This window comes from Ochotona princeps, chromosome 2, assembly GCF_030435755.1.
Source record: "Ochotona princeps isolate mOchPri1 chromosome 2, mOchPri1.hap1, whole genome shotgun sequence".
Taxonomy (NCBI): Eukaryota; Metazoa; Chordata; class Mammalia; order Lagomorpha; family Ochotonidae; genus Ochotona; species Ochotona princeps.
This window is the reverse complement of record NC_080833.1, coordinates 126,239,658-126,262,550: the sequence shown is the minus strand read 5'-3', so window position 1 is coordinate 126,262,550 and position 22,893 is coordinate 126,239,658. Positions and strand designations below refer to the sequence as shown.

Here is a 22,893-nt window from a genome sequence, read left to right as displayed (position 1 = left end):
TCCCAAGCCGCTTGAATCTAGTCACTTCATGAACATCCTTAATTGGTTTCCATTGCCTGATGGTTTGTTTTGTCTTTTACAGCTGATGAAACACAGTTAAAAATGATGCAAGAAGTTAGCGAGAATTTTGACGTATGAGCTTCGTACTTTATGTTTCTCATGTTGAAGCCAGCACATATTGCTGTGTGTTCCTGCAGCTGCCGTGTGGGTCTGTTTTTTACGTAACAACTCCAGAGTTACACATTTTTGCATTTTATTTCCTGTTGTATTCAAAATTGAAATTTGCAAGTTAGTACATAGGCTTATCTGTCCTCTCCACACTAGTGTTAGGGAATCCCGACTCTAGTGGTTGTCTTAACACCCTGCTGGCCAAGTGGTGGCCTTGCCAGGCGCGCTCAGCAGGCGGGTTGTGGATCCTGCGTCAGGCCGAGTGCGGCTGCGCTGCTCAGGCCTTGGGTGACCTTCCTCGGGCACAGTGCCTTCTTTTGGGGCCTCACATTGTGTGGTGTTCTGTTCTCTCCCAGGTCCCTCAAAACTGGGCTTGCTTCATTCTTTTCCTGCTTGCTCTTTTAGACTGGGTCATCCTCTGGATCAGTAGGCAGTCACACCAGCTGCTGTTTGTTGTTGTTGTTGTTAAGATTTATTTATGTGAGAAAGAGACTTACATGGAAAAAGCAGAGACAGAGGACATCTTCCATCTGCTGCTTCACTCCCTAAATGGCTGCACCAGCTCGAGCTGTGTCAGACCAAAACCAAGGGTGTCTTAGTTGTCTCTCACGTGGGTGCAGGACCCCAAGTATTCAGGGCGTCTTCTGTTGCTTTCCCAAATGCATCAGTAAAGAGCTGGATTGGGAGTGGATTGAACTGCTACTCTTTTTTTTTTTTTTTTTTTGTTAAGATTTATTTTATTTTTATTACAAAGTCAGATATACTGAGAGGAGGAGAGATAGAGAGGAAGTGGAGCTGCTGGGATTAGAACCAGCGGCCATATGGGATCAAGGCGAGAACCTTAGCCACTAGGCCATGCTGCCAAGCCCTGAACTGCTACTCTTATAGGATCCCGGTGCTGCAGGCTGTAGCTTAGCACACTATGCCACAGCACTGGCCCCACTGGCTGCTTCTCTGTTGTACTGGCTACTTATCTGCTGGGGCTTGATTTTTTTAAGATTTATTTATTTATTTTTATTGGAAAATCAGATATACAGAGAGGAGGAGAGATAGGAAGATCCTCCATCTGATGATTCACTCCCCAAGTGGCCGCAGTAGCTGGAGCTGAGCTGATCCAGAGCCAGGAGCCTCTTCCAAGGTCTTCCATGTGGGTGCAGGGTTCTTAGGCTTTGGGCCATCCTCGCCTGCTTTCTCACGCCACAAGCAGGGAGCTGGCTGGGAAGCGGGGCCACCGGGACTAGTACTGGAGTTCATATGGGATACCAAAACACATAAGGTGAAGACTTAGCCACTAGGCTACTGTTCCCGCCCCTTTTTTTCTTAGTTTATTTTTGATTTTTAGTGATCAAATTTCTATTTGGGTCTGGTGCGATGGCTTGGTGGCCAAAGTCCTCGCCTTGAACGCATCAGGGTCCTTTATGGGCGCTGGTTGTAATCCCTGAAGCCCCACTTCCCATCCAGCTCCCTGCTTGTGGTCTGGGAAGGCAGTCGAGGATGGCCCAGAGCCCTGGGACCCTGCACCTGTGTGGGAGACCTGGAGGAGGCTCCTGACTTCGGATCCAAGCAGCACCAGCCGTTGCGCTCACTTGGGGAGTGCATCATCGGACGGAAGATCTTCCTCTCTGTCTCTCCTCATCTCTGTATATCTGACTTTGTAATAAAAATAAATAAATCTTTTAAAAAAACAAATTTCTATTTGATTCCACGTGAATTTTACTTCTCTGTAAATTCCTTGTCTGTTCATAATTCAGGTCCTGCCCTGTTGATGGTGTTCGTGGTGGTTTCAGCATTTTGGCTGTCTGTAGTTTTCTGTTGGCTGTAGGTCATGGTGCCTGTTTGTCTGCATGTCGGTTAAGTTTGGTTTATGCTGAGGACATTCTGAATGAATGTGATAGGGACTCTATGTCCATAAATGCATTTTAAGAATTTTTTTTTCAAGATTTATTTATTTTTATTGGAAAGACAGATATACAGAGAGGAGGGGAAACAGAGAGGAAGATCTTCCGTCCGATGGTTCACTCCCCAAGCGGCCGCAACAACTGGAGTTGAGCCAATCTGAAGCCAGGAACCAGGAGCCCTTCCGGGTCTCCCACATGGGTTCAGGGTTCCAAGGCTCTGGGCTGTCCTTGACTGTTCTATCAGATCACAAGCAGGGAGCTGCATGGGAAGCAGGGCTGCTGGGACACAAACCGGCATCCATATGGGATCCCAGTGCATGCAAGGCAAGGTCTTGAAGCACCATGCTCTTGCGCCGGGCCCGCATTTTAAGATTTATGTGCTTATTTGAAAGGTAGAGTTAGACACAGTGGGTGATATATCCCCTGGTCCATTCCCCTAAAGGCCTCAGTCGCCAAGGCCGGGCCAGGCCGAAGCCAGGATCTGCTTCCAGGTCTCCCATGTAAGTAGCAAGGGTCCGATCATTTAGGCCAGTTTCTGCTGTTCTCCCAGGTGCCATAGCAAGGGGCTGGATCAGAAGGGGAACAGCGAGGACACTAGCTGGCGCCCATATGAGATGCTGGGATCGCAGGTGGCAGCTTAACTCCCTGCATTCCAGTACCAGCCACAGGACTCTCTGTTCTGTTCTCTTTAACAGTGTTGATAACAGCTGTTGTAGTAGGTCGTTCAGTGAGCTCCTTGAGCTTGGGTAGAGCTCGTTTTGGCTAGAATCTCTGGAAAGCACAAGGTTTCCGGCGTCCCTGTAACTTGTTGGGGGAATTCAACTTCCATGCTCAGCAGATGCCCAACTGTGGCTTTGTGGGGGCTGGCGTGATGGTCCTCCTAGCTACATGGGAGTGGTGGCTGGCATGTTGTCAGGGTGTGAGGTAGGTCTTTGCCCTCTGCCTGGACTTGAACTCCATTATGGTAACCGTGCTCCACTTCTAGTGTCTTGGGTGGTCTCTCCTTCCTGAAGTCAGACTCTGGCAAGTGTTACCCTGATGCCCTTCATGCAGTCCAGACCCCTGCCACTCCAAGGGGCCTTACAGGGAAGCAGCCTGTTGCCCTCTGCCCTGCCCACTCTGGCCGCTTGGGCTACCTTGGTTGTGTGGTTTGTTATCTCAGCTTGCAGCTTTGGCCCTACCTGGATGCAGCTTGCCCGTCAGGAAGTACACCCAGGCAGAGAGCCTGGTGAGTGTGGGCTCCACAGTGGGTACATCTTCCGTAGGAAGTCACTGTCTGGCTCCGTTCCTTGTTCCACAACTGAGAAAATGCATTCTCATATTCTGCACAGCTTTAAGGTTTATTGGGGTGCTGGTTAGTGTCCTAAAGAGATGAGAAAGTTGTATTTCTTGCTTTTGTTATGGGAATAATAAGGCCTTACCCAGAGAATAAGATTAGGTTCAACAGATAAAATGTTTCCTAGCCTCTGTATGGGCCTTTGAATTATTGGGTAAATGCTAGTGAGATTGAGTCAGGTACTGATTTGATAAGCAGATAGAGGGAAGGACAGAGTTTTCCATCTCTAAGTTGCTTCCCTACATAACAGCAGTGGCCAGAGCTGGGCTGGGACTCCTGGGGGGGTCTCACGTGGGTGGCAGGGGCCAAGTACCTTGGTCATGCTCTGCTGTGACCCACAGTCTGTGTGGGGAGAAGGTGTGTTGCAGTGTAGAGCTGGTGGGTGTGCGGCTGCATCCTGGCCCTGCTCTCTGCACAGAGCCCTGGTGTGGTGTGCATTTCCCTGCATGTCTGGGGCACCTCACTGCTCTCGGGTACTTTCCAGAGACTCCTCTTGGAAGATGACCTTCTGTGATGAGGCCACCTCAAATCTTTCATCTTCTCCTCTGCATTTGATTGCCTTCCCTGGGCTGTTAAACTGGATTTCCGAAGCTGCAGTCATCCTGATGGAGCTGAAGCTATATCGGCACAGAATGTGGGGATCACTGTGGCCTTCACAGAATTATTTCTACACTGTTTTGAGGTCATCCGTGAATTTGAAGTAAAAATAAGTACACAAACACTTAAAAGGTTTTTGTTTCCTCTCTGCTGTTAGAATGTGACATTGTCGCCTCAGTACTCTACATTCCTGGAACATATCATCCCGCGGTTTCTTACCTTTCTTCAGGACGGAGAAGTCCAGTTTCTTCAGGAGAAGCCGGCCCAGGTAATGTGCTCAGCCAGCGGTACGAGAGTGTGTGATGCTGCTGGGGGGCTGCGGGCCTGGGGTCACTCACCTGGGTGCCACCGGAGAAATGAGCTGCCATTGGTTTTTGTCCAAGACCATGAGCTCCTCACTTAACTGTCATGGTTTTCTTTTGTCTCGGCTGTCTTTTTGACACTTGATGTTGTGTACATTTGCAGTTGAACATGTGTATATGTCCACTGCATATTGTAGACAAATTCACACATCTAACAAAAGAAAGAAGAGTGGTTTAATGGCAGCCCTAGACCTCTTGCCCGGTGTTACTCATTTCAGTTGTTACACGTTATGACCAGTTACATTTTATCTGTTACACTCTCCCACATACTTTGTTTTAGTACTTTAAAAAAATATTTGTTTGTTTGAAAGAATGACAGAGGTAGGGACAGACAGTAAAAAGATGCCTCGTGTTTGCTGATTCATTGGCCAGATGGCTGCAGCAGCAAGGTCCGTGTCAGACCAAAGCCAGGAACCCCATCTAGGTCTCCCGTGGGTGGCCAGCACCCAAGTCCTTGGGCTGTTGGTGCCGACAGGAAGCTGGGTTGGCAGTGTGGAGTAGCTGATACTGAAGCCAAGCTCTCCGGTTTGCCAGCATCCCAAGCAGGTGCCGAGTGCACTGTGCCACAGTGCCTGCCCTTCCTCCGGTTCTGTTTTTGGGTATTACCTAAACATACATCTCTTAAAAGGAACTTTAACAGAGTTCCATAATGCCAGTGAAGTAAGTTTAGTTCCTGTTTGATTTTTTTTTTTTCATCTTCACTCCCTATTTTTCCCACAGGAATCCTTCCGGAAATACTGTTTAAAGGGAAAATAAGCTTAGTTGATTGATACTTAGTTATACAGGGGGCTTTTGAAAGATTGTTGAAAAGAATCCAATGAAAAACTCAACATCAGCTTCATTGAGTCCCCGTCAACACCATTGGGTCCCCGTCCACACCATGCTTCCCCTGTCATTGCTGAAGACGGCACAGAACCACCCCAAGCTGGTGGAGCTGAAGAACGGGGAGACGTACAACGGGCACCTGGTGAGCTGTGATAATTGGATGAACATCAACCTGCGGAAGTCATCTGCACGTCCAGGGACGGGGACAAGTTCTGGCGGATGCCCGAGTGCTACATCCACGGCAGCACCATCAAGTACCTGCGCATCCCGGATGAGATCATTGACATGGTCAAGGAGGAGGTGCTGGCCAAGGGCCGTGGGCATGGCGGCCTGCAGCAGCAGAAGCAGCAGAAGCAGCAATAGGGCCACGGCATGGGCGGCGCGGGCCGAGGTGTGTTTGGCGGCCGGGGGCCGAGGTGGCATCCCTGGCACAGGCCAAGAGCAGCCTGAGAAGAAGCCGGGCCGGCAGGTGGGCAAGCAGTGAGAACCCCCCTGGGTACCCCCAGAGACTGAGCGTTCCCCCAGCCCCCGTCCTCCTGGTGGCCCCCCGGGACTGCTGGGAGGGGAAGGAGGGGTGCTGCGGAACCCACCCCGTCACCACCACTGGACGCCAGAAGCCTGTTGGGTGTTTACGGTTCTGTGAAGGCCTGGGTCTTCCAGGGCCAAGGCCAAAGCTGACACGGCTCCCTGCCCTCCGCCCTCTGCTGGCCTTGCCGCACGCACAGTGGGGGTCTGCACTTGGGGTGCGTGAGGCCCCTCACACGGCCAAGCCTGCAGAGACAGCCTCGTTGTCGGTGTCAGGGTCGTTAAACCCATCCCCCAACCCCCTCCCTGTGATGACTGAGGCGGCGGCAGCATGAGCCCAGTGCCACCAGGCCTGGTCAGCGCCCACACACTGCCCACCTCCTCCTCCTCCTGTTACGAGAATAAATCTGTAGCCCTCCCCCCCCCCAAAAAAAAAGGGGAAAAGGGGGCTTTGTCAGGATGTGCTGGAGCTGCCCTGGGAAACCTGGACAGCACATTCCTAAGAGGGCAGCGGAAGAGGGAGGGGGAGCGACTTCCGTATCTGTCGGGTTCGCTGTGCCTGGTGTGAGAGGCAGGCTACTGAGAGTGGAAAGCCCTGGTTTGGAGCAAGTGTTTGCCAGACGCTCGGCTTCTGGCTGGAAGGATGGAATGTACTGGGTCTGACACGAGCTCAGAGGAGCTTTCTGTGTTAAGACAAATGTGGAATGCTGCCCCCCCTCCTTCCACATGTTAGCTCTGGTTTATGGTCCATGGGATCTGTAGGAGGGATGGCAGCCTCCCCAACCGCTAGAATATTCCAGAAGAGGCTGCCCCGGTGGAGTAGAGTGTTCATTAAAAGGGGCACTGCAAACCCTCCCCCAGGGAAGGTAGCTGGCACTGCTGTGAGCACCACACTGCAAAACGGCACACACCTGCCTCCTGGAAGCCACTGCTGACCGGCCCTATGGGGTCTGACAGCACAGGCAAGCCACAGATCACAGCACTGACAAAAGGCAAGTTGAGGTGCAGCCCTGGTATAGGGGTGCTCTCCTTACAGCACCAGTTTCCTGGCTTCCATTTGGAGTCTAACAGGAGCCTGAAACCCCTAGTGCGGCAGTGTATTCAACGTCCTTGATTAGATAAGGCAGGAGACTGGGGTGGGCCTGAGCCCGCCCGGTTGGTAAGGGGTTTACGAGAAAGGGCAAGGAGTCAACTCTCCTTTTGCCCATTTAAGCTGCTGTGCCCAAGAACCCAGCGGGTTGGACATAAGGCACCGGGGTCCTCCTTTCCACCCCCGGGGTCTCAGGGAGGGAAGGAACGGGAACCCCCGCCATCTATTCCCCACTTGCAAACACACAGCCTTGCAATGCTCACACCAGCAAATGAGAGAGAGAGAGAAAGAGACCTGTCCCCCGCCCCCCAACACACATATACCCAGGGTCACTGGGTCTGCACCAGGGGAGGGAGCACCCTGGGGTAGGGGTGGGGTCTAAGGAGGAGGAGAGGATAGAGAGGGGCAGGCCAGATGGAGGGGCTGGAAAGTGGGGCCAGGCCCCCACCATACCCCTCTGTACCCCTCCGCCTCTGCTGGTGACACAAGGCCAGAAGCTGTAGCCATTAGCGGTCAGGCCTCTGGACACAAAAGACTTTCGCTTTGTGGTCTCCTGACGTGGTCACCACCAGGGAGGCATCTCTTCTAGACAGAGCCATGTGGCCCGTGGCCCCATCACTCACTTGCTGAGGGCAAAGTCCAGGATCTCAGCCATGTGACCCTGGTAATCTGTGAGCAAGCGGCCAGTCCGGGCATCCCAGAGGCGCACCACACCATCCAGGCTGCAGGTGTAGAACACGGCGGTACCTGCCTCCCACAGCAGCTGCACGATCCCTGACTGGTGCTGACACTGGTGCCTGAGGGTCTGTGTAGACAGGTCATAGATGGCCAAGGTCCCGTCCAGGTAGCCGACAGCAGCCAGGGGCATCACACTGCAGAAGCCCAGCAACTCCACTGAGTTAGACTCGCTCTCCTTGCCTTCACCTGGGCTGGGCTGGGAGGCCACGGTCTCAGGTCTGAAGACACCCACAACCTTGCCAGTGGTGGCACTGACCAGCTTGGCCTGGCAGTCCACAGAGCAAGTCAGGATCAGGCTGCCATCCTGATTGGTGGCCACAGGTCAGAGGACCCTGGTGACCCTCAGGCCCTTTTAGCACATGAATGGGGTTGCCCTGCTTCAGGTCCTAAATCCTGATGGTGCCATCTTCGTAGCCAACCACAGCTCTCTTCCCATCAGGGAGGACGTGGCCACAGGTGGCGGGGCAGGTGGGACCCTGGAACGTCTTACAGTCACCATTTGGGACCTTCCACATCCAGGTGTTTCCATCAGCCGTGCCCGCTAGGAGGATAGGTGCCCGAGGGTGCCACTCCATCCACTCCAGGTCTCCCGCCTCGAAGGACCACACCTCTTCCTTGGTGTCCACCTGCCACACTTTCAAGAGGCCACTCATGTCCCCCGTGGCCACTAAGGTAGAGTCATGGCTGAATCCCGCACGAGTTACAGAGTCTTTATGGCCTGCACACTCAAAGAGCAGCTCGCCATCACTGAGCCGCCACACAAAGGCCTTGTCGTCTTCACCGCCCGTCACTGCCAAGGTGTTAGTCTTGGGGTCCAGGCTTACACAAAATACTGAGGCTGAGTGCAAGGCAAAAGTGACCTCACTGTCGTCAGGGCCCTCCATGCTGCCGACCACCCCCTCCTGGGGTTCCAGAACCCAGCCCTCCTCGTTGCCCTCTTCTTCCTCTTCCTCCTCCTCAAAATCCACATCTTCCATCTCCTGGGCCAGATCATCCGGTGGACCAGGCTCCAGTTCTACCACCTCGATAATCTCTTCATCGCCATGAAAGCTCAGGGTCTCCAGCGGAGGGGTGTCAGCGGCGGCCCCGCTTTCCAATTCGGACAGTTTATTAACCTCCCTGGAGGGAGTCTGGGTATCTAGCCTTGTCTTTGCTGGGTTTTTTTACATTGTTAGCTAAAGAAAAACAGGAGCTCTTTAGCTTTTTTTTTTTTTTTCTACCATTAGGAAACAAATCAGAAGATGCCAAATGAGGCCTGTGCATTTGATGCCTGGTGATTGTCCATCAGAACTCTCTCTCCCCAAACTGGTGTTGAGGGAGGGTGGGCTGGAGCAGCCCTGACAGGAGAAGGGGGAAGCTGAGTATTCTCCTGCTAAAGCTTTGGCTTTTTCAAAACCTCCACTAATGAGCCGAGGCTGTACTCTGGCCCTGCAGGAGGTCCGCACAATGCCCTGGGGAGCCCAGAAAACGGGCTGTGACCTTGCTCCTTACTGGGCCACAACATTACTTCTTGTTTGTCTTGGAGCTTGTGGGGGGTGATCCGCCTGTTGAAACCAGCTGCTCCTTGTGCAGCAGTTGGGGACCCATCAGCAGGGCGCCTGTTGCACTCCAGTGCCCCAGTGAGCTGGGCCAGTTGGGAGGTCTACCCTATTGATTGTTGGTACACCTCATTCCTCTTCAGTTAGGGCACAAACAGGATCATTTGTTCCTCCCAGACTGACGTGTACGGTCTGCTGCCGTGGGCCGAGTTTTCAGTATCCTCCCACTTGGTTCCTATGGGCAGTGTCCCCTGTACTTTTTTGTAAAGCTGTGTGTATTCTCCAAGTCTTGCTCGTTACCGAGTGGCCATCCCTGGTTTGACCAATGTCCTCTCCTGGGGCATGCAGCCTCAGGGCTGCCTCCTCCACACACAGAAGTGATAAATCATGCCAACAGCTTGTGTCACTCCGTGGCCAGCCACACACAGTTTTCTCTGGCTCCCCTCCAGCATGGGATGTTGCATTTTGCTGGGTGAAGTGTTCTTAATTCAAATACAAATGGGGATAGTTTTGTATCAAATTGCTGCATTTGACTGAAGGTGTTGATCACATTTTAGAAAGCAAGCCACGGTGTGAAAGCCCTGTCAGACAGAATCCCTTTTTGAAGGAAGGAATTGTTGCTTAAGAAACAAGGTGGCGCCTGCAGCCTTGAGTCTGCGCCCACCTCTGGTCTCCCAGGAAGGCTGCTCAGCTCCGGTGTGGTGGGATTCACACATGCACAGCCGGAAGCTTGGGTTCCGAGGCTCCGGCTGGGTAGCTGGGAAGCCCCAGAGTGGTGGCTCCCCTCCAGATCTGTCTCACAGGCTCTGCACCTTGCCTCCTGTCAGATCCCATAAACCTGTCTGATCCCTACTCTAGCACTGAGGAGTGTTTCCTGTTAGACTCAGGGAACACCTCCTTGCAGCAGTGAGACCACCTGTAGCAGGAATCTAGGGCACTAGCATAGCTTCTACCTAAGAACAGTTCCAGACTTCTCTCCCTCGTGCAGTTAGCCTCCACTTAGTCATCATCCAGAACGGAAGTTTGAAGTTAACCCTATTTCATAGTTTGCTGTTCTCTCAATAGCTGAATGTGAAGGCATCCTGGCTAGTCACACATAGAAAGTAAAGTGGAAATTGCTTACTTTGCCAGTTGACTAACCCTTCACTGAGAGGATAGAAGGCACATGGGTCATCTTTGCCTGAAGGATCCACAGCATCATCCTGTCTCCTCCAGGGCTCCCCGACCCCTTTGCAAAGGTCGTCGTGGACGGGTCTGGCCAGTGCCACTCAACCGACACTGTGAAGAACACGTTGGACCCCAAGTGGAACCAGCATTGTGATCTGTGAGTTGAATGTTCTCCGAGTCATTTGGGCCGAGGTGGGGAAGGGAGCCTCTTACTTTTGCAAGAGAAGCACTAAAAGAAAAGACGAAGTTGCTAGCTTTATTGGTTACAAAAATGAATTGCCAAAGCAATGTTTCTGTTGCCAGCGGGTGGTTTTGCATGCGGCGTTTTCATAGATTGCTAAGGTTTGGTTTTTTAGCTGTAATTTTCATACTTTTCAAGCTTTTGGTCATTTTATCTGAGGGGCAAAAAAAAGCACTGTAGCTCAGGTCCCCTACATGCTGTTACATTTCGATGAACTCTTGAACCTTGTAGTTTTTATTAATTTTTATTTGAAAGGCAGATTTAGGGAGAGAAAAAAAGGGACAGACAGAGAGTTCTTTCATCTGCTGGTTCACTTCCCATAGGGTTGCAGTGGTCAGAGCTGAGCCAGTCTGAAACCAGCAGCTTCTTCTGAGTCTCCCATGTGACTGCTGGGACCCCAAGGACTTGGGCCAGCCTCTGCTGCTTTCCTAGGCCATAAGCAGGCAACTGGATCGGAAGTGGAACAGCTGGGAGACACAAAGTGGCACTCATGGAATGCTGGCACTGGAGGAAGGAAATCAGTTTGCTATTCCACTGTGCTAGCCCCAACCAGTAGTGTTTATTAAGCCTGACTGGCCGAGATTCCTGACTGTGTCACCATCCTATGGAGCTGTTAATGTATAGTAAATCTGCTTTATGGGATTGTGACTATTACATGGTTGTGTACACTTGCTGCTACATACTGCATGTCATCCTCACCGCCAGCCCACTGGAGCTGGTGGATATGTACTTATGGACTGTCTCCTCACGTGACACTTGGGGCCAGTGTTATTTTGTAAGGCTCCCAAAGTCATGTCAGCTAAGATGTCTGTGAGAAATCCTCGTTGAGAAGTCCCATGAGTCAGCGGAATCTGTTCTTTGCAGGTACGTTGGGAAGACAGATTCTATAACCATCAGCGTGTGGAACCACAAGAAAATCCACCAGAAGCAGGGAGCTGGCTTCCTGGGCTGTGTGTGGCTGCTCTCCAACGCCATCAGCAGGTTGAAAGACACCGGATGTCAGGGCGTGTTGCTTGTCTGCCTCTCAGAGCAACCGAAGGAAGCTTCTGCGGCATTGGTTGTTGTTGAATGCCGAATACAGAATTCCTGCCTCCCTCCTTAGCTACCTTTCCTTGGGTTAAGTTTTGAATTATTTGTTTGCAGACCAGCGTTTGGATCTATGCAAACTAAATCCCTCAGATACTGATGCAGTCCGTGGCCAAATAGTGGGTAAGAACTTTCCCATCTGTATACAAAGATGCTTTCAGAGAACTTAACGTTGGGTTCTTGGTCACCGAGAGGCCCCAAGTCCTGACGATGGTGACGGCGCATGTGTGGGCCATCTCTGCCCTCTGGGCGGTCCTTATTTTCTCTCCCTTCCTCCTGTCATTGAAAGTGGAGTTAATGTGACACCGACGCAGAAAGATAGGGGGTTGTTTCCAGTGTCACCATAAACGCTTATTGTAGGGTAGTTCATCTCAGGATGGTGGCCACATATGCAGGAGTTGGGCGCAGTTTCTTCTGGGAGATCTGTCTCACAGATAAAAAGCACAGACCATTTGTGGAGAATTGCACGTAGCGCCATCTGCAGTCAGAGGGCTGCATTGCTTAGAATGAAAACCTAAAACCTGTTGCCCTTGCCAGCGGACTAGAGGCAGCTGCGGAGAGGAACTGCCTGCTCAGTGGCTTAGACCCCTTTCGTTAGTGTTTGAGGGTACTCAGTGTTAACTGTAGCTTTGCGAGGAGTCAAAGGCAGCAGCGTCTCAGCAGCCACTGGAATGACAGGCTCCATGACCTCTAGGCCTTCTCTTAACTAGACTGGACCCACGCTAAAGGAGCAGCAAGGTTGCGTCCCCGAAGCCAGTGTGGTTTCTTTTTGCTTTTGTGCAGGAGCGTTTGGGCAGGAGAGTGGGCAATGGAATTCAACCTTATATCTATTGTTGCTTATGATAGAGAATTAATATTTTGATTCTCATCTAGGCTTTGCAGATCTTAAAAGTGCCCCCCCTAAAGAAAAAGTATTTCCCATGTCTTTGTTAAGCTATAAGTCAAAGGCTACTTAAGAGACAAGGCCACTGAGACTTTTATTTATGGAGAGTGTAAGAAACACAACACCCTGTCCTCCACACTTTTTTTTTAATGATACAGTTCCACAGGCTCAGGGATTCCCCCCACCTCACCCCTTATACATTTGAAGAGCATGTCCCGATTTACCCATCCGTGGTGGTGTCCTTTAAAAGCCTCGGGGGAAGGGAGGGAAGGAGGGGGAGAGAAGGGTAGGGGGGGGTGTGTATGCTTGAGAACATGTTCCTTCTTATTTGATTCTGCCCATCAATTGTGAATGTACAACAGCTCACTGTATTACAGTTGCAGAAACACCACTGGATTTTAACACAAGCTATTCTTTTCTGTTTTAGTCAGTTTACAGACTCGAGACAGGATAGGCCCCGGCGGGACTGTTGGAGAATGAAGGGTAGGTATGACCATGGCGGTGGGAGGGCCGGGCTCTGCTGCCTTAGGGCCAGCCTGGGTCACTCCGTGGGCCTGCACATGTGCTGCTGGCCTGCAGCAGGAGCTGTGAAGGCCACTGGGAGGGAACCCAGAGGAGGCCAAGAATGGGATCATTTACATAGCCATATGGATTATAACTCCAGTGACTTGTAGCATCCCAAATTGGTTAAAAATCCGGGAGTTCACAGTGACACTTTGGGGACAGCCCATAGGCCACCCCTTACTGAGTCGGTCACAGGTGTTAGTCCCTGTGGATTTCCGGCAGAGGCGCCACTCCCAAAAGAGATGAGCTCACCTTCCTAGGTATCCTGGGAATTCAGGGATGAGGAATAAGTCCCACAACTGCTAGCAGATTCCGTAAACAACACCCGGAATGGGGCACCCTTAGAACACATGGCCCACTGACCTCAGATCCTCTGCAGGACCTGGAGTTGCTCTAGGTGGCATGAGAGACATGGCTGCCAAGAGCAGCGTGCAGGCTTCACAAGTGGGGCCTGGCTGATGAGACTCTCGGACTGGCTCAAACACTGACTCGGGGACTTTGAAAGATGATCATGCGTTGTTTTAGTGAAGACATAGCGAAAGTCCTTCTACTTTAGATGCTTATTCCCAAATATTACACTGAGATGATTAGACGTTGGGATTGCCCTCCAGATAAGCTGGCGGATCGGAGGAGCTGGAACAGTGGTGATGGTCGTGGTCACTGTGTCATGGGCACAGAGGTGCACATGTTAGCCCCTCATCCTGGGTGTGGATTTAGCATTTTTTAATGTAAGAGATTTTATTTTTTAATAAAATATTTGCTTACAAGTGAAAATAGCCTTTTAGAGGCAATTGCCTTCACATTTTGAAAGCACCTGAAGTCACAGTAGTATTTTAAATAACCAGGAGTCGTATTAGAGAGTAAAATACAAAGGGAAATGGAGTTTTTGGGTTTAAATCAAGAACAATGCAGTGTCATCTCCCAGGCTTCTATTGGGGCAGGGTGGGTTTCCTGTCATCCCTGATCCCTGGCCAAGAGTGAGACCGCTGGCCCTTGTGTCTGGTGCCCTGTGGCCACACGTGTCTAACTGGGGCGTCCTTGGGGATGGAAGATGTAGGCGCAAGCTGGCAACCTCGGTCCTCACACAGTGCTGCATTGCCTACTGGGCTTCTCCCTCCCAGAACCGTGTATGAAGACTCGGGGCCTGGGAGGCCACTCAGCTGCTTCATGGAGGAGCCAGCCCCGTACACAGATGGCCCCGCGGCTGCTGCTGGTGGAAGAAACTGCAGGTTCGTGGAGTCCCCAGGACAAGATCAAAGACTTCAGGCACAGCAACTGCGAACCTGAGGTGCGAGGATGGCTCCAGACGCCCCAGAACCGGCCGCACGGCCACCAGTCCCCAGAGCTGCCCGAAGGCTATGGTGAGCGAATGCCCTCTGCTTGCTCTCAGAGCACGTGTGTCTGACTAAGCCATGGTGGTAGCGCACACACCTCTACTGCCGAGGTTGGTGCGGTGGCGGCAGGCAGCAGATGGTGACCAATGACCCACCCTTGAGTGCTCAGCACTTGCCAGGATTTCATGAGATCTCCTATATTCCAAAAGAAGTGAACATCAAAGAAAATTGCAGTGGTGGGCACCGCGGCAGGCGTCTGTCAGGGGGTGCAGCATGGGGCTTGGGGTGAGCCACAGAGTGAACTATGACAGCCTAGGCAGGGCTGATGGTCACAGCAGGGAGAGCCAAGGACGAGCTTCATCCCAGCTGGCGGCTGTGCCTGAGGCATCCCTACCAAGGTGGTGGCTGGTGGGGCTAGGGCACGGGCAGCTGAGACGTGCTTGGTTCCTGAGATGGGGCTCAGACCCCATAGAGACGGGCTGAGGTGAGCCGCAGCTTTTTCCTGCTCATCTTTATGGCTTTAAAGAACATTGAAAGGTGCCTAGTATCTGTGTGATGGTCATCAGAGGATCATGACATTGATTTTGTTTCATTGTCTCCCCTAATTTCTTGTGCAGAACAAAGGACCACAGTGCAAGGGCAGGTTTACTTTTTGCACACACAGACTGGAGTCAGCACGTGGCACTACTCCCGGATACCAAGGTGGGGTTTCTGAAAGGCACTGGCGTGAACGCTCACATGTGAAACTAAAAACACGGGTGAACAAAATACATGGATGTCTGGGATTTGCTTCTGCTAAATTGGGGCCGGGGTGGGCTTGGAGGGACGTCTGTAGCAAGGTTGACCATGAGATGGTAGTTGTTGACGGTGATCACCTGGTCTCATTACTGTAAATGCTTGAAGTTTTCCATACTACTGAGCTGAAGAAGCAACGTGGAAATTCCATTCTCTCTTCCACTTCAAGGTACCTGTTGCCTAGTGCCTTGGAGGCCCTTGCCGGGGGAGACACAGCTTTCTCTCCAAGGCCTGTAGCTGAGCTCAGCTCAGACAGACTCCTGCCCCACTCCATAACAAAGAGAAGTTGCCTTTTATTTTGCTTGTCCCACTCCCCCAGGCTAGCATTTAGTAAGGCTCATTTTATTTTTAGTTGTAATTGGTTTCATTTGAGAATTGGCCTCGTGTCTGTGTGGACTTCCTAGTGTATGCTGTAATTATAATTCAGCATCTATGATTAGAGTGGACATATTACCTGCAGATGGATGAATAAATGAATGAAAGCAAACGAGTGAATAAATGAGGTGTTGGCAGGACCCACTGGGCCTGGAAAGGGTGGGCCTCTGTGTCAGTGGGAAGTTTCTTGATCAGAAGCACAGCGTGGCCATCTGACCAGGATGAAAATACTCAACAAAAAGCCAGCTCCAAAATGAGATCACCTTGTGCTGGTGCGGCTGCCAAGCACCAGGAATGTTTGAGTGCCTGCTAATCCTTCCCTCCTGGGCCTTGTGCTCTCCAGAAATGGGAAGACTGCATGTTCAGCTGCTGTCTGCCTCCAGGCAGTTTCTCATAGCATGCAGACACTTGCCACGATTCGGACTCTTTCCTATAGTGTGTGTTGCTGGAGAGACCCTGTTCCCTGCCCTCGGTCACCAGCTTGGAAAGTCCTGTTGTGGTCTGTAGGCTGTTCCTCTCTGTGTCACGCAGGCCTGGGCCCTGCAGCCTCGCTGGGGACCTCTGGGGCCCCAGGCACCTCATCGAGATGTTCTTCCTACGTGCTCGCTTGGACAACCCTCTCTGTGTCTTGTGTTTTGTTTTGTTAGAGACCTTAACAGTGTGAATTATGATGAACTCGGACCACTGCCTCCAGGGTGGGAAGTGAGAAGTATGGTTTCAGGAAGAATATATTTTGTAGACCATAATAACCGAAAAACTCAGTTTACAGACCCAAGGTTTCACCACATCATGAAGTAAGACTTTTTAAATTTTTTCCCTTACAGTTCAGTGGTTTTCTGTGCTAATGTTTTTCTTTCTTCCCCATATTGAAGTTGGACAAGAAACATGAGCCAAAAAAAAAGAAGCCTCTTATTTGAAGCTCAGTTGTATATTTCAGCCTTTTTAAAAGATGTATTTATTTCCATTTGGAAGGCAATTAGAGAGAGGGAGACACAGAGAGATCTATCCATGGTTCACTCTCCAGGTGACCACAGCAGCTGGAGCTGGGCTGATCTGAGGATAGGAGCCAGAAGCTTCCTTGAGATCTTCCAAGTGGGTGCAGGGATCCAGCACTTAGTCCACCCTCTGCTGCTATCCTAGGCCGTAAACAGGGGGCTGGATCAGAAGTGGAGCAGCCAGGACTCGAAGTGGCTTAGCATGTTACAAAACGACACGACCCTGGCTCAACAATTCAAAATGCTGTGTTAAACTTAGTAGTGCTGAGGCCAGATGATGCAGCCATCTGAAATTCACAACGTTAGGTGATGGTGTTAGGCAGCTTCCCCAGCAGCATGTGAAGAGAGGCATGGCTGTAGACTGAGAGGGAGGGTTCTCCTTAGTGTCTGTAGAGCACCTTCTAGAAGGCCTGGCCATAGTCAACGCTGCTCCTGCCAATCCCAGGTAACTCGGGGCTGGGAATGAGCTTGACCTCTGAAGGAAACATCTCATGCAGCTCCTCTAACTGGGCTGATGTGAGCAGAACAGACGCCCCGCCCTCTGTCACTCCGCTCCGTCCTTTTGCTTTACAGTGGGTTGGTGCCCAGGGAGCGGGCTCGGGAGGCTCCTGGTGAGCAGGACGAGGGTGGCCGCCAGCATCCTGCTGCCTCCCTCTGCTCTTGATCCTTCTCCCTGCCTCCCATCGACTGCACTTCATCTCCATAGCCAAGGTACGTTTCCCAGTGCTTTGGCCCATCTTGCCTGACCTAACAGGTGCAGGACAGGTGACGGCCATTTCCACCTTGATGTGTAGCAATAATGACTGTGCAAAGTGTTAGGTAGACACAGAGCATCTCTGTGAATGTGTCCCAGCTCCAGGTCTGTGCTCACGGGGCCGTCAGCCATTTTGGTCCATCAGGCCTGGTGATTCTGTCCTCAGAGGGAACACCCCGCTTGGGTAATGAGCTCGCTTCCTGGCCGCTGTGGCCCAGGGTGCTGCTGGCCGCTCCTGGGCCACTGCTTGTGAGGTGACCTTGCCATGCCCCTTCTCTAGTCACCAGTGCCAACTCAAGGAGCCCAGCCAGCCGCTGCCCTTGCCCAGCGAAGGCTCAGGAGAAGATGAGGAGCTTCCAGCCCAGAGATATGAGCGTGACCTCGTCCAGAAGCTCAAAGTCCTCAGACACGAGCTCTCGCTTCAGCAGCCCCAAGCTGGTCATTGCCGCATCGAAGTTTCCAGAGAAGAAATATTTGAGGTATGGAGTGGAGTGTGGGAACGTGGACATGGGCTCAGCCCTGCAGAGAGGCCTGGGCCGATGGGCGTGGACTCCATTATGCATGGTGTTGTCCTCTGAACCCCTTTCCGTTTGGCAGTTGAGGTGTTGGTTTTATGACACAATGAAATAGTGTGAGTCTTGGCCAGGGCCTGTGCAGCTCCTCCTGCGGTCACCTGGAAGGGACACAATGCCAGGGGTTGTGGAAACAGGCACCAGCTCACAGCGGGAACCGCCTGCTCTGCGCTGTGTGGGGTGTGCGTTCTGACAATCTGCCCATGTGTCCTCCAGTCAGGACACTTCCTGCCCAGGAGCCATCAACAAGCAGGTGGTTCCCAGTAAGGCCTCAGACCCTTACACAGCATCCCTGTGGCAACGGGGACCCCCCAGGAATTCCCTCAAGAAAAGAAGACCAGAAAATCAAACCCCTGCTGTGTTGGGCCATGACCTGCCCTCCTTGGTGGAGACGTGGGTGGAGTCTGCAGATGGGTGCTCAGGAGGTGGCCTGGGCTCTGCAGGTGCTGCCACAGCGGTGTGGGAGAAGCCAGCCAAATGTAGTGTGGCCCATTGAGCAGACTCTGATAGGAGCTGAATAATTGGGAGTTTGCTGGCAAATCCTTTCTCCTCATCCCATGTGGGTAGAATGTGGCCTCTGGTAAATGTGAAACTTGGAATCTTACCTGCCTGGCCACTGGAAACACCTGCAGACACTTGAGCAGCTTGCCCTTGGGACGCTGTGTCTGTGGCAGTGTGGGCTGGCAGGAGCTGTGCCAGTCCCAGGCATGCTGCTCTCTGTGCCCCTGAAACCTTGCCTCCCTTTTTGATTCACTGGAAATGTGCTGGGCGTCCCAGGTTCCACACCAAAACAGGCCCCAGGATTCTGTTAACATTTATTCTTGACTGGCATCCTCAGTTTGGTTACGAGACTTGAGCTGTCTGTCATGCACAGCGCGATGAACCGACGGGGAGACAGTGCTAGCAAGCAGGGCACGGCTGTCCTTGGGCCTTGGTTGTTGTGCCGAAGGCAGCTCCGGGTCCTTCAGGCCTGGTGCTGCTGGAACTGTTCTGTTGTCTCGAGGCAAGGGTGCGGGAATGTGCTAGATGGCAGATAAGCCCAGGAGCCTGACAAGGCTCACCTTGTATCAGATGCTTCTCTTTCATAATGGGGCCCCATTATCCAGAGCTTCTGGAAGGATTATTGTCCTTTGAGACTTTGTCTTCTTTACACAGGAGTCTTATCGCCAGATAATGAAGATGCGACCAAAAGACTTGAAAAAGCTCCTGATGGTGAAATTCCTTGGGGAGGAAGGCCTGGACTACGGCGGGGTGGCAAGGTGAGTCCTTCGTCCTGCCTTGTGGCCTGGGAAAGCAGTCGAGGACGGCCCAAAGCCTTGGGACTTTGCACCCACATGGTAGACCCGGAAGAGGTTCCAGGTTCTGGCTTCGGATCGCGCACCAGCTGTTGCAGCTCACTTGCGGAGTGAACCATCCGACGGAAGATCTTCCTCTCTGTCTCTCCTCCTCTCTGTATATCTAACTTTGTAATAAATAAATCTTAAAGACAAAAAAAATAAAGCCAAGGCCCTTTCCAGAGCTGTAGCATATCTGAGAGAACTGGAAACAAGGTCTTTGTATTTGTTTACAAAGATGACCTGGGGAGGAGGGAGTGAGCGCTCCTGCAGGTTGCAGGAACAGCACTCAGGAGGGCTGGCATCCCAGGCGCGGTGCTTGCCCAGCTCTGCCTCAGCCCTGGCTTCTGGGCCCGGAGCTCAAGTCTTCACACTGGGCTGACTAGAAGATGCAGCAGCTCCTCCACAGAAGGTCACAGGACACACAAGGGAATAAGAAAGCAAAGTCCACTCACTGCCAGAACCAAAATGCCACGACAGCGCTGCTTCAAATCCTGGCTGTTCCACTTCCAATCCAGCTCCCTGCTGATGGGCCTGGGAAAGCAGTGGAGGGGGGCTCAAGCGCTTGGGCCCCTTTACCCACGTGACAGACCCAGATGAAGCTCCTGGCTTCAACCTGGCCCAGAGCCGACCATTGGAGCCATTTAGGGAGTGCACCAGTGGCTGGAAGACCTGTGAATAAGCCTTAGGTTACCTAGGTTCAGTTATCCCATAAGAACCAGTTATTCTGTAATGAACAACAATGTTGTACATGATATGTAATTTTATCTGCCATTTTTATTTTTGTACATCTTAAAACTGTGAAAAGAACCAAAGGGAAATATGAAAACCAACTAGAGGAAATGGGAAAACACGGTGAATAGGTGACAATAGTCAACCAGAAATCCTGGGGCTGAAACATTCCGTGGAGGGCTGCAGAAAGGAATCGCTGAGCCTAAAGACAGTTCATCCAGAATTCAGAGCAAGAAGCACAGTGAGGGAAGAATGGCCAGGGTCGGGCAGGACTCCCGGGATGCCAATGTGACCAATGCGTGTGCTGTCGAAGGCGGGCGAAGCGAGAGAGCAAGGGGCAGGAGGGTATGAAGACACCAGCGTGCCAGTGGGAGCGAGCACAGATCCCCAGCTGCAGGAGGGAGGCAGAAGCCCAGGGGAAGGCAGAGGCCCCAGCAGGAGGCATTATAGTCAAAGTGCTGGGGCAGAGAGCGCCCAGAGCAGCACACAGGAGGAGCTGCAGTGAGTGTCCACGCGGGTGTCCCGCCAGGAGCGCCCACACGGGTGTCCCACCAGAAGCCCTAGGGCTGCGGCAGTGCTCAGAAAGCCTGGCTGAGAATCCTGCACCTGGAAACACTGTCTGCCAAGGTGAGGGAACAATGAAGACATTCCCAGGGAAGTAAAACCCGGGGCAGTTCACTTCCGCTGGAGCTGCTCCGCAGAGCGAGCCGCAGGGAGGTGAGGGCAGCGAGCCGCGGGGAGGTGAGGGCACGTGGTTGGTGACCCCAACATGCACAAAAGTGCCCTTTCCTGGCGAAGGTTCAGCAGCAGCGCAGACTCTCAAGTCAGCGCAGCTTTGGCTTCTAAGTCCACCAGTGATATTCTATGTGGCTTAAAAGACAAACGCACAAAAATAGCTACCCACATATGTTTTAAAGGTTTGTTTTTATTGGAAAGTCAGATATACAGAGAGGAGGAGAGAAGGGAGCTCTCTCTTTGGGCCGTCCTCCGCTGCTTTCCCAGGATACAAGCAGGGAGCTGGATGGGAAGTGGGGCCGCTGGGATTAGAACCAGCGTCCATATGGGATTCCAGCACTCTAAAGGTGAGGACTTTAGCCACTAGGTCAACGCACCGGGCCCCAGTTACCCACATATTAATATACAACATAAAAAGTCACTGCTGACAACATTTACAACTGGGAGGGATGCTGGCATGATGGCACAGCACACTAATCCTGCATTGGCATCCCTTATGGGCACTGGTTCGAGTTCTGGCTGCTCCACTTCCCATCCAGCTCCCTGCTTGTGGCCTGGGAAAGCAGTGGAGGACGGCCCAAAGCCTTGGCACCCTGCACCCACGTGGGAGACCTGGAAGAGGCTCCGGGCTCCTGGCTTCAGATCGGCTCAGCTCTAGCTGCACTTGGAGTCAATCAGTGGATGGAAGATCTTCCTGTTTGTCTCTTCTCATCTCTGCATATCTGACTTTTGAATACTTTTGAATACTTTTAAATACTTTAAAATTTTAAATACTTTAAAATTTAAAAAACTACAGAGTCTACAGGACAGAACTGCAGGGAGCAATAACTACACCCAGGCTATAATCCTTGCAGGGCACCAGTCATGGACGCTCGCTCCAGGGCTGATCGGGAGCTGCGCCTTGCTGCTGCCCCCCAGTGTCTCAAGCGAGTATTACACTGACTGCCTGCAGCAGGGAAAGGGGAGTCCTCAGTACTGCACACCTGTGGCTTCCAACCCGTCATACCGTCAGCCACAAATTAAACCACTGTGAGTGAGGGCCAATTGGAACCATTTCTCTCAAGAGCCTATGGAGGGCCCAGCGCCGTGGCCTAGTGGCTAAAGTCCTCACCTTAAACAAGCTGGGATCCCATACGTACCAGTTCTAATCTCAGCAGTCCCACTTCCCATCCAGCTCCCTGCCTGAGAAAGCAGTCGAGGACAGCCCAAAGCCTTGGTTCTCTGCACCCGTGTGGGAGAGCTGGAGGAGGTTCCGGGCTCCTGGCTTCGGATCGGCACAGCACCGGCCATTACGGTCTCTTGGGAAGTGAATCATCGGACGGAAGATCTTCCTCTCTGTCTCTCTTCTGTATATCTGACTTTCCAATAAAAATACATAAATCTTTTTTAAAAAGCCCATGAAATATTCTCCAGAACCTGTGTAGCCTACATTAAAGCTAGAAAACAAGTACTAATAATATATTTTTAAATGCTGAGCTCATACAATGCTTTTTCCATTTGCAATGCAAGAACTAGAAACCAATTAACAAACTAAAGGAAAACTGGACAGTCTACAGATGTGGAAACTGATTATAGATACCCTCAAACCTGGGGCAGGTGCAATCTGTAAAATCAACCTGTTTGCCAGTGGGCAACACAGCTTGGAAACCTGCCCTAAGGAGAGGAAGCTGCTAAGCAGAACAGCGACGACCAAGAGCCACAGAGAGAGACACGGTGAATACCACTGCTGCCTCCCTGCAAGGCGACGTCTGTGTCAACCTCAGAGTCATCAAGTCATCATACAGTCACTTGGGGAGTGAATCATCAGACAGAAAATCTTCCTCTCTCTCTCCACCTCTCTGTATATCTGACTTTGCAATAAAAATAAGTAAGTAAGTAAATAAATAAATAAATAAATGTATTCTATGGTCCAGGTACAGTAGCCTAGTGGCAAAAGTCCTCACCTTGAATGTGCTGTGATCCCATATGGGCACCGGTTCTAATCCCGGCACCTTGGTTCCTATCCAGCTCCAATTTCCTGCTTGCGGCCTGTGAACCCTGCAGCCTGAGACAGCCAGGGTTCAGGGGAAGGCAGGGACTGCTGCTCTGGGTGTGGTGGCCCAGCTGAGCGCCCTACAGCCAAGCACAGGGCTGGCCTCCTCATAGAAGCCCAGCACGGCCCACCAGGCCAGACCTCTCAAACTCCAGTCCATCTACCTGCTGCCACTCAAGAGTGCTTGGGGACTGTCCCCACGTCTCCACGTCAGGAC

At 51.9% G+C, this 22,893-nt stretch overlaps 2 protein-coding genes and 1 pseudogene across 2 annotated transcripts; 2 read left to right on the top strand and 1 right to left on the bottom strand.

Annotated features, from left to right (window-relative positions):
* Positions 1-5,230: 5,230 nt before the first annotated feature.
* Positions 5,231-5,697, top strand: LOC131479531 (U6 snRNA-associated Sm-like protein LSm4; annotated as a pseudogene).
* A 1,277-nt stretch (positions 5,698-6,974) lies between these two features.
* Positions 6,975-9,388, bottom strand: LOC131478226 (angio-associated migratory cell protein-like). The gene is given in 4 exon segments (XM_058656508.1): positions 6,975-7,383; positions 7,425-7,856; positions 7,858-8,658; positions 9,378-9,388. Coding segments are annotated over 4 exon segments (1,320 nt in total). The 3' UTR covers positions 6,975-7,307.
* A 403-nt stretch (positions 9,389-9,791) lies between these two features.
* LOC131478225 (E3 ubiquitin-protein ligase SMURF1-like) lies at positions 9,792-21,586 on the top strand. The gene is given in 13 exon segments (XM_058656501.1): positions 9,792-9,852; positions 10,293-10,401; positions 11,350-11,483; positions 11,629-11,694; positions 12,882-12,915; positions 12,917-12,937; positions 14,140-14,298; positions 14,300-14,379; positions 14,970-15,054; positions 16,170-16,316; positions 17,552-17,750; positions 18,999-19,102; positions 21,499-21,586. Coding segments are annotated over 13 exon segments (1,287 nt in total).
* The last annotated feature ends 1,307 nt before the right edge of the window (positions 21,587-22,893 follow it).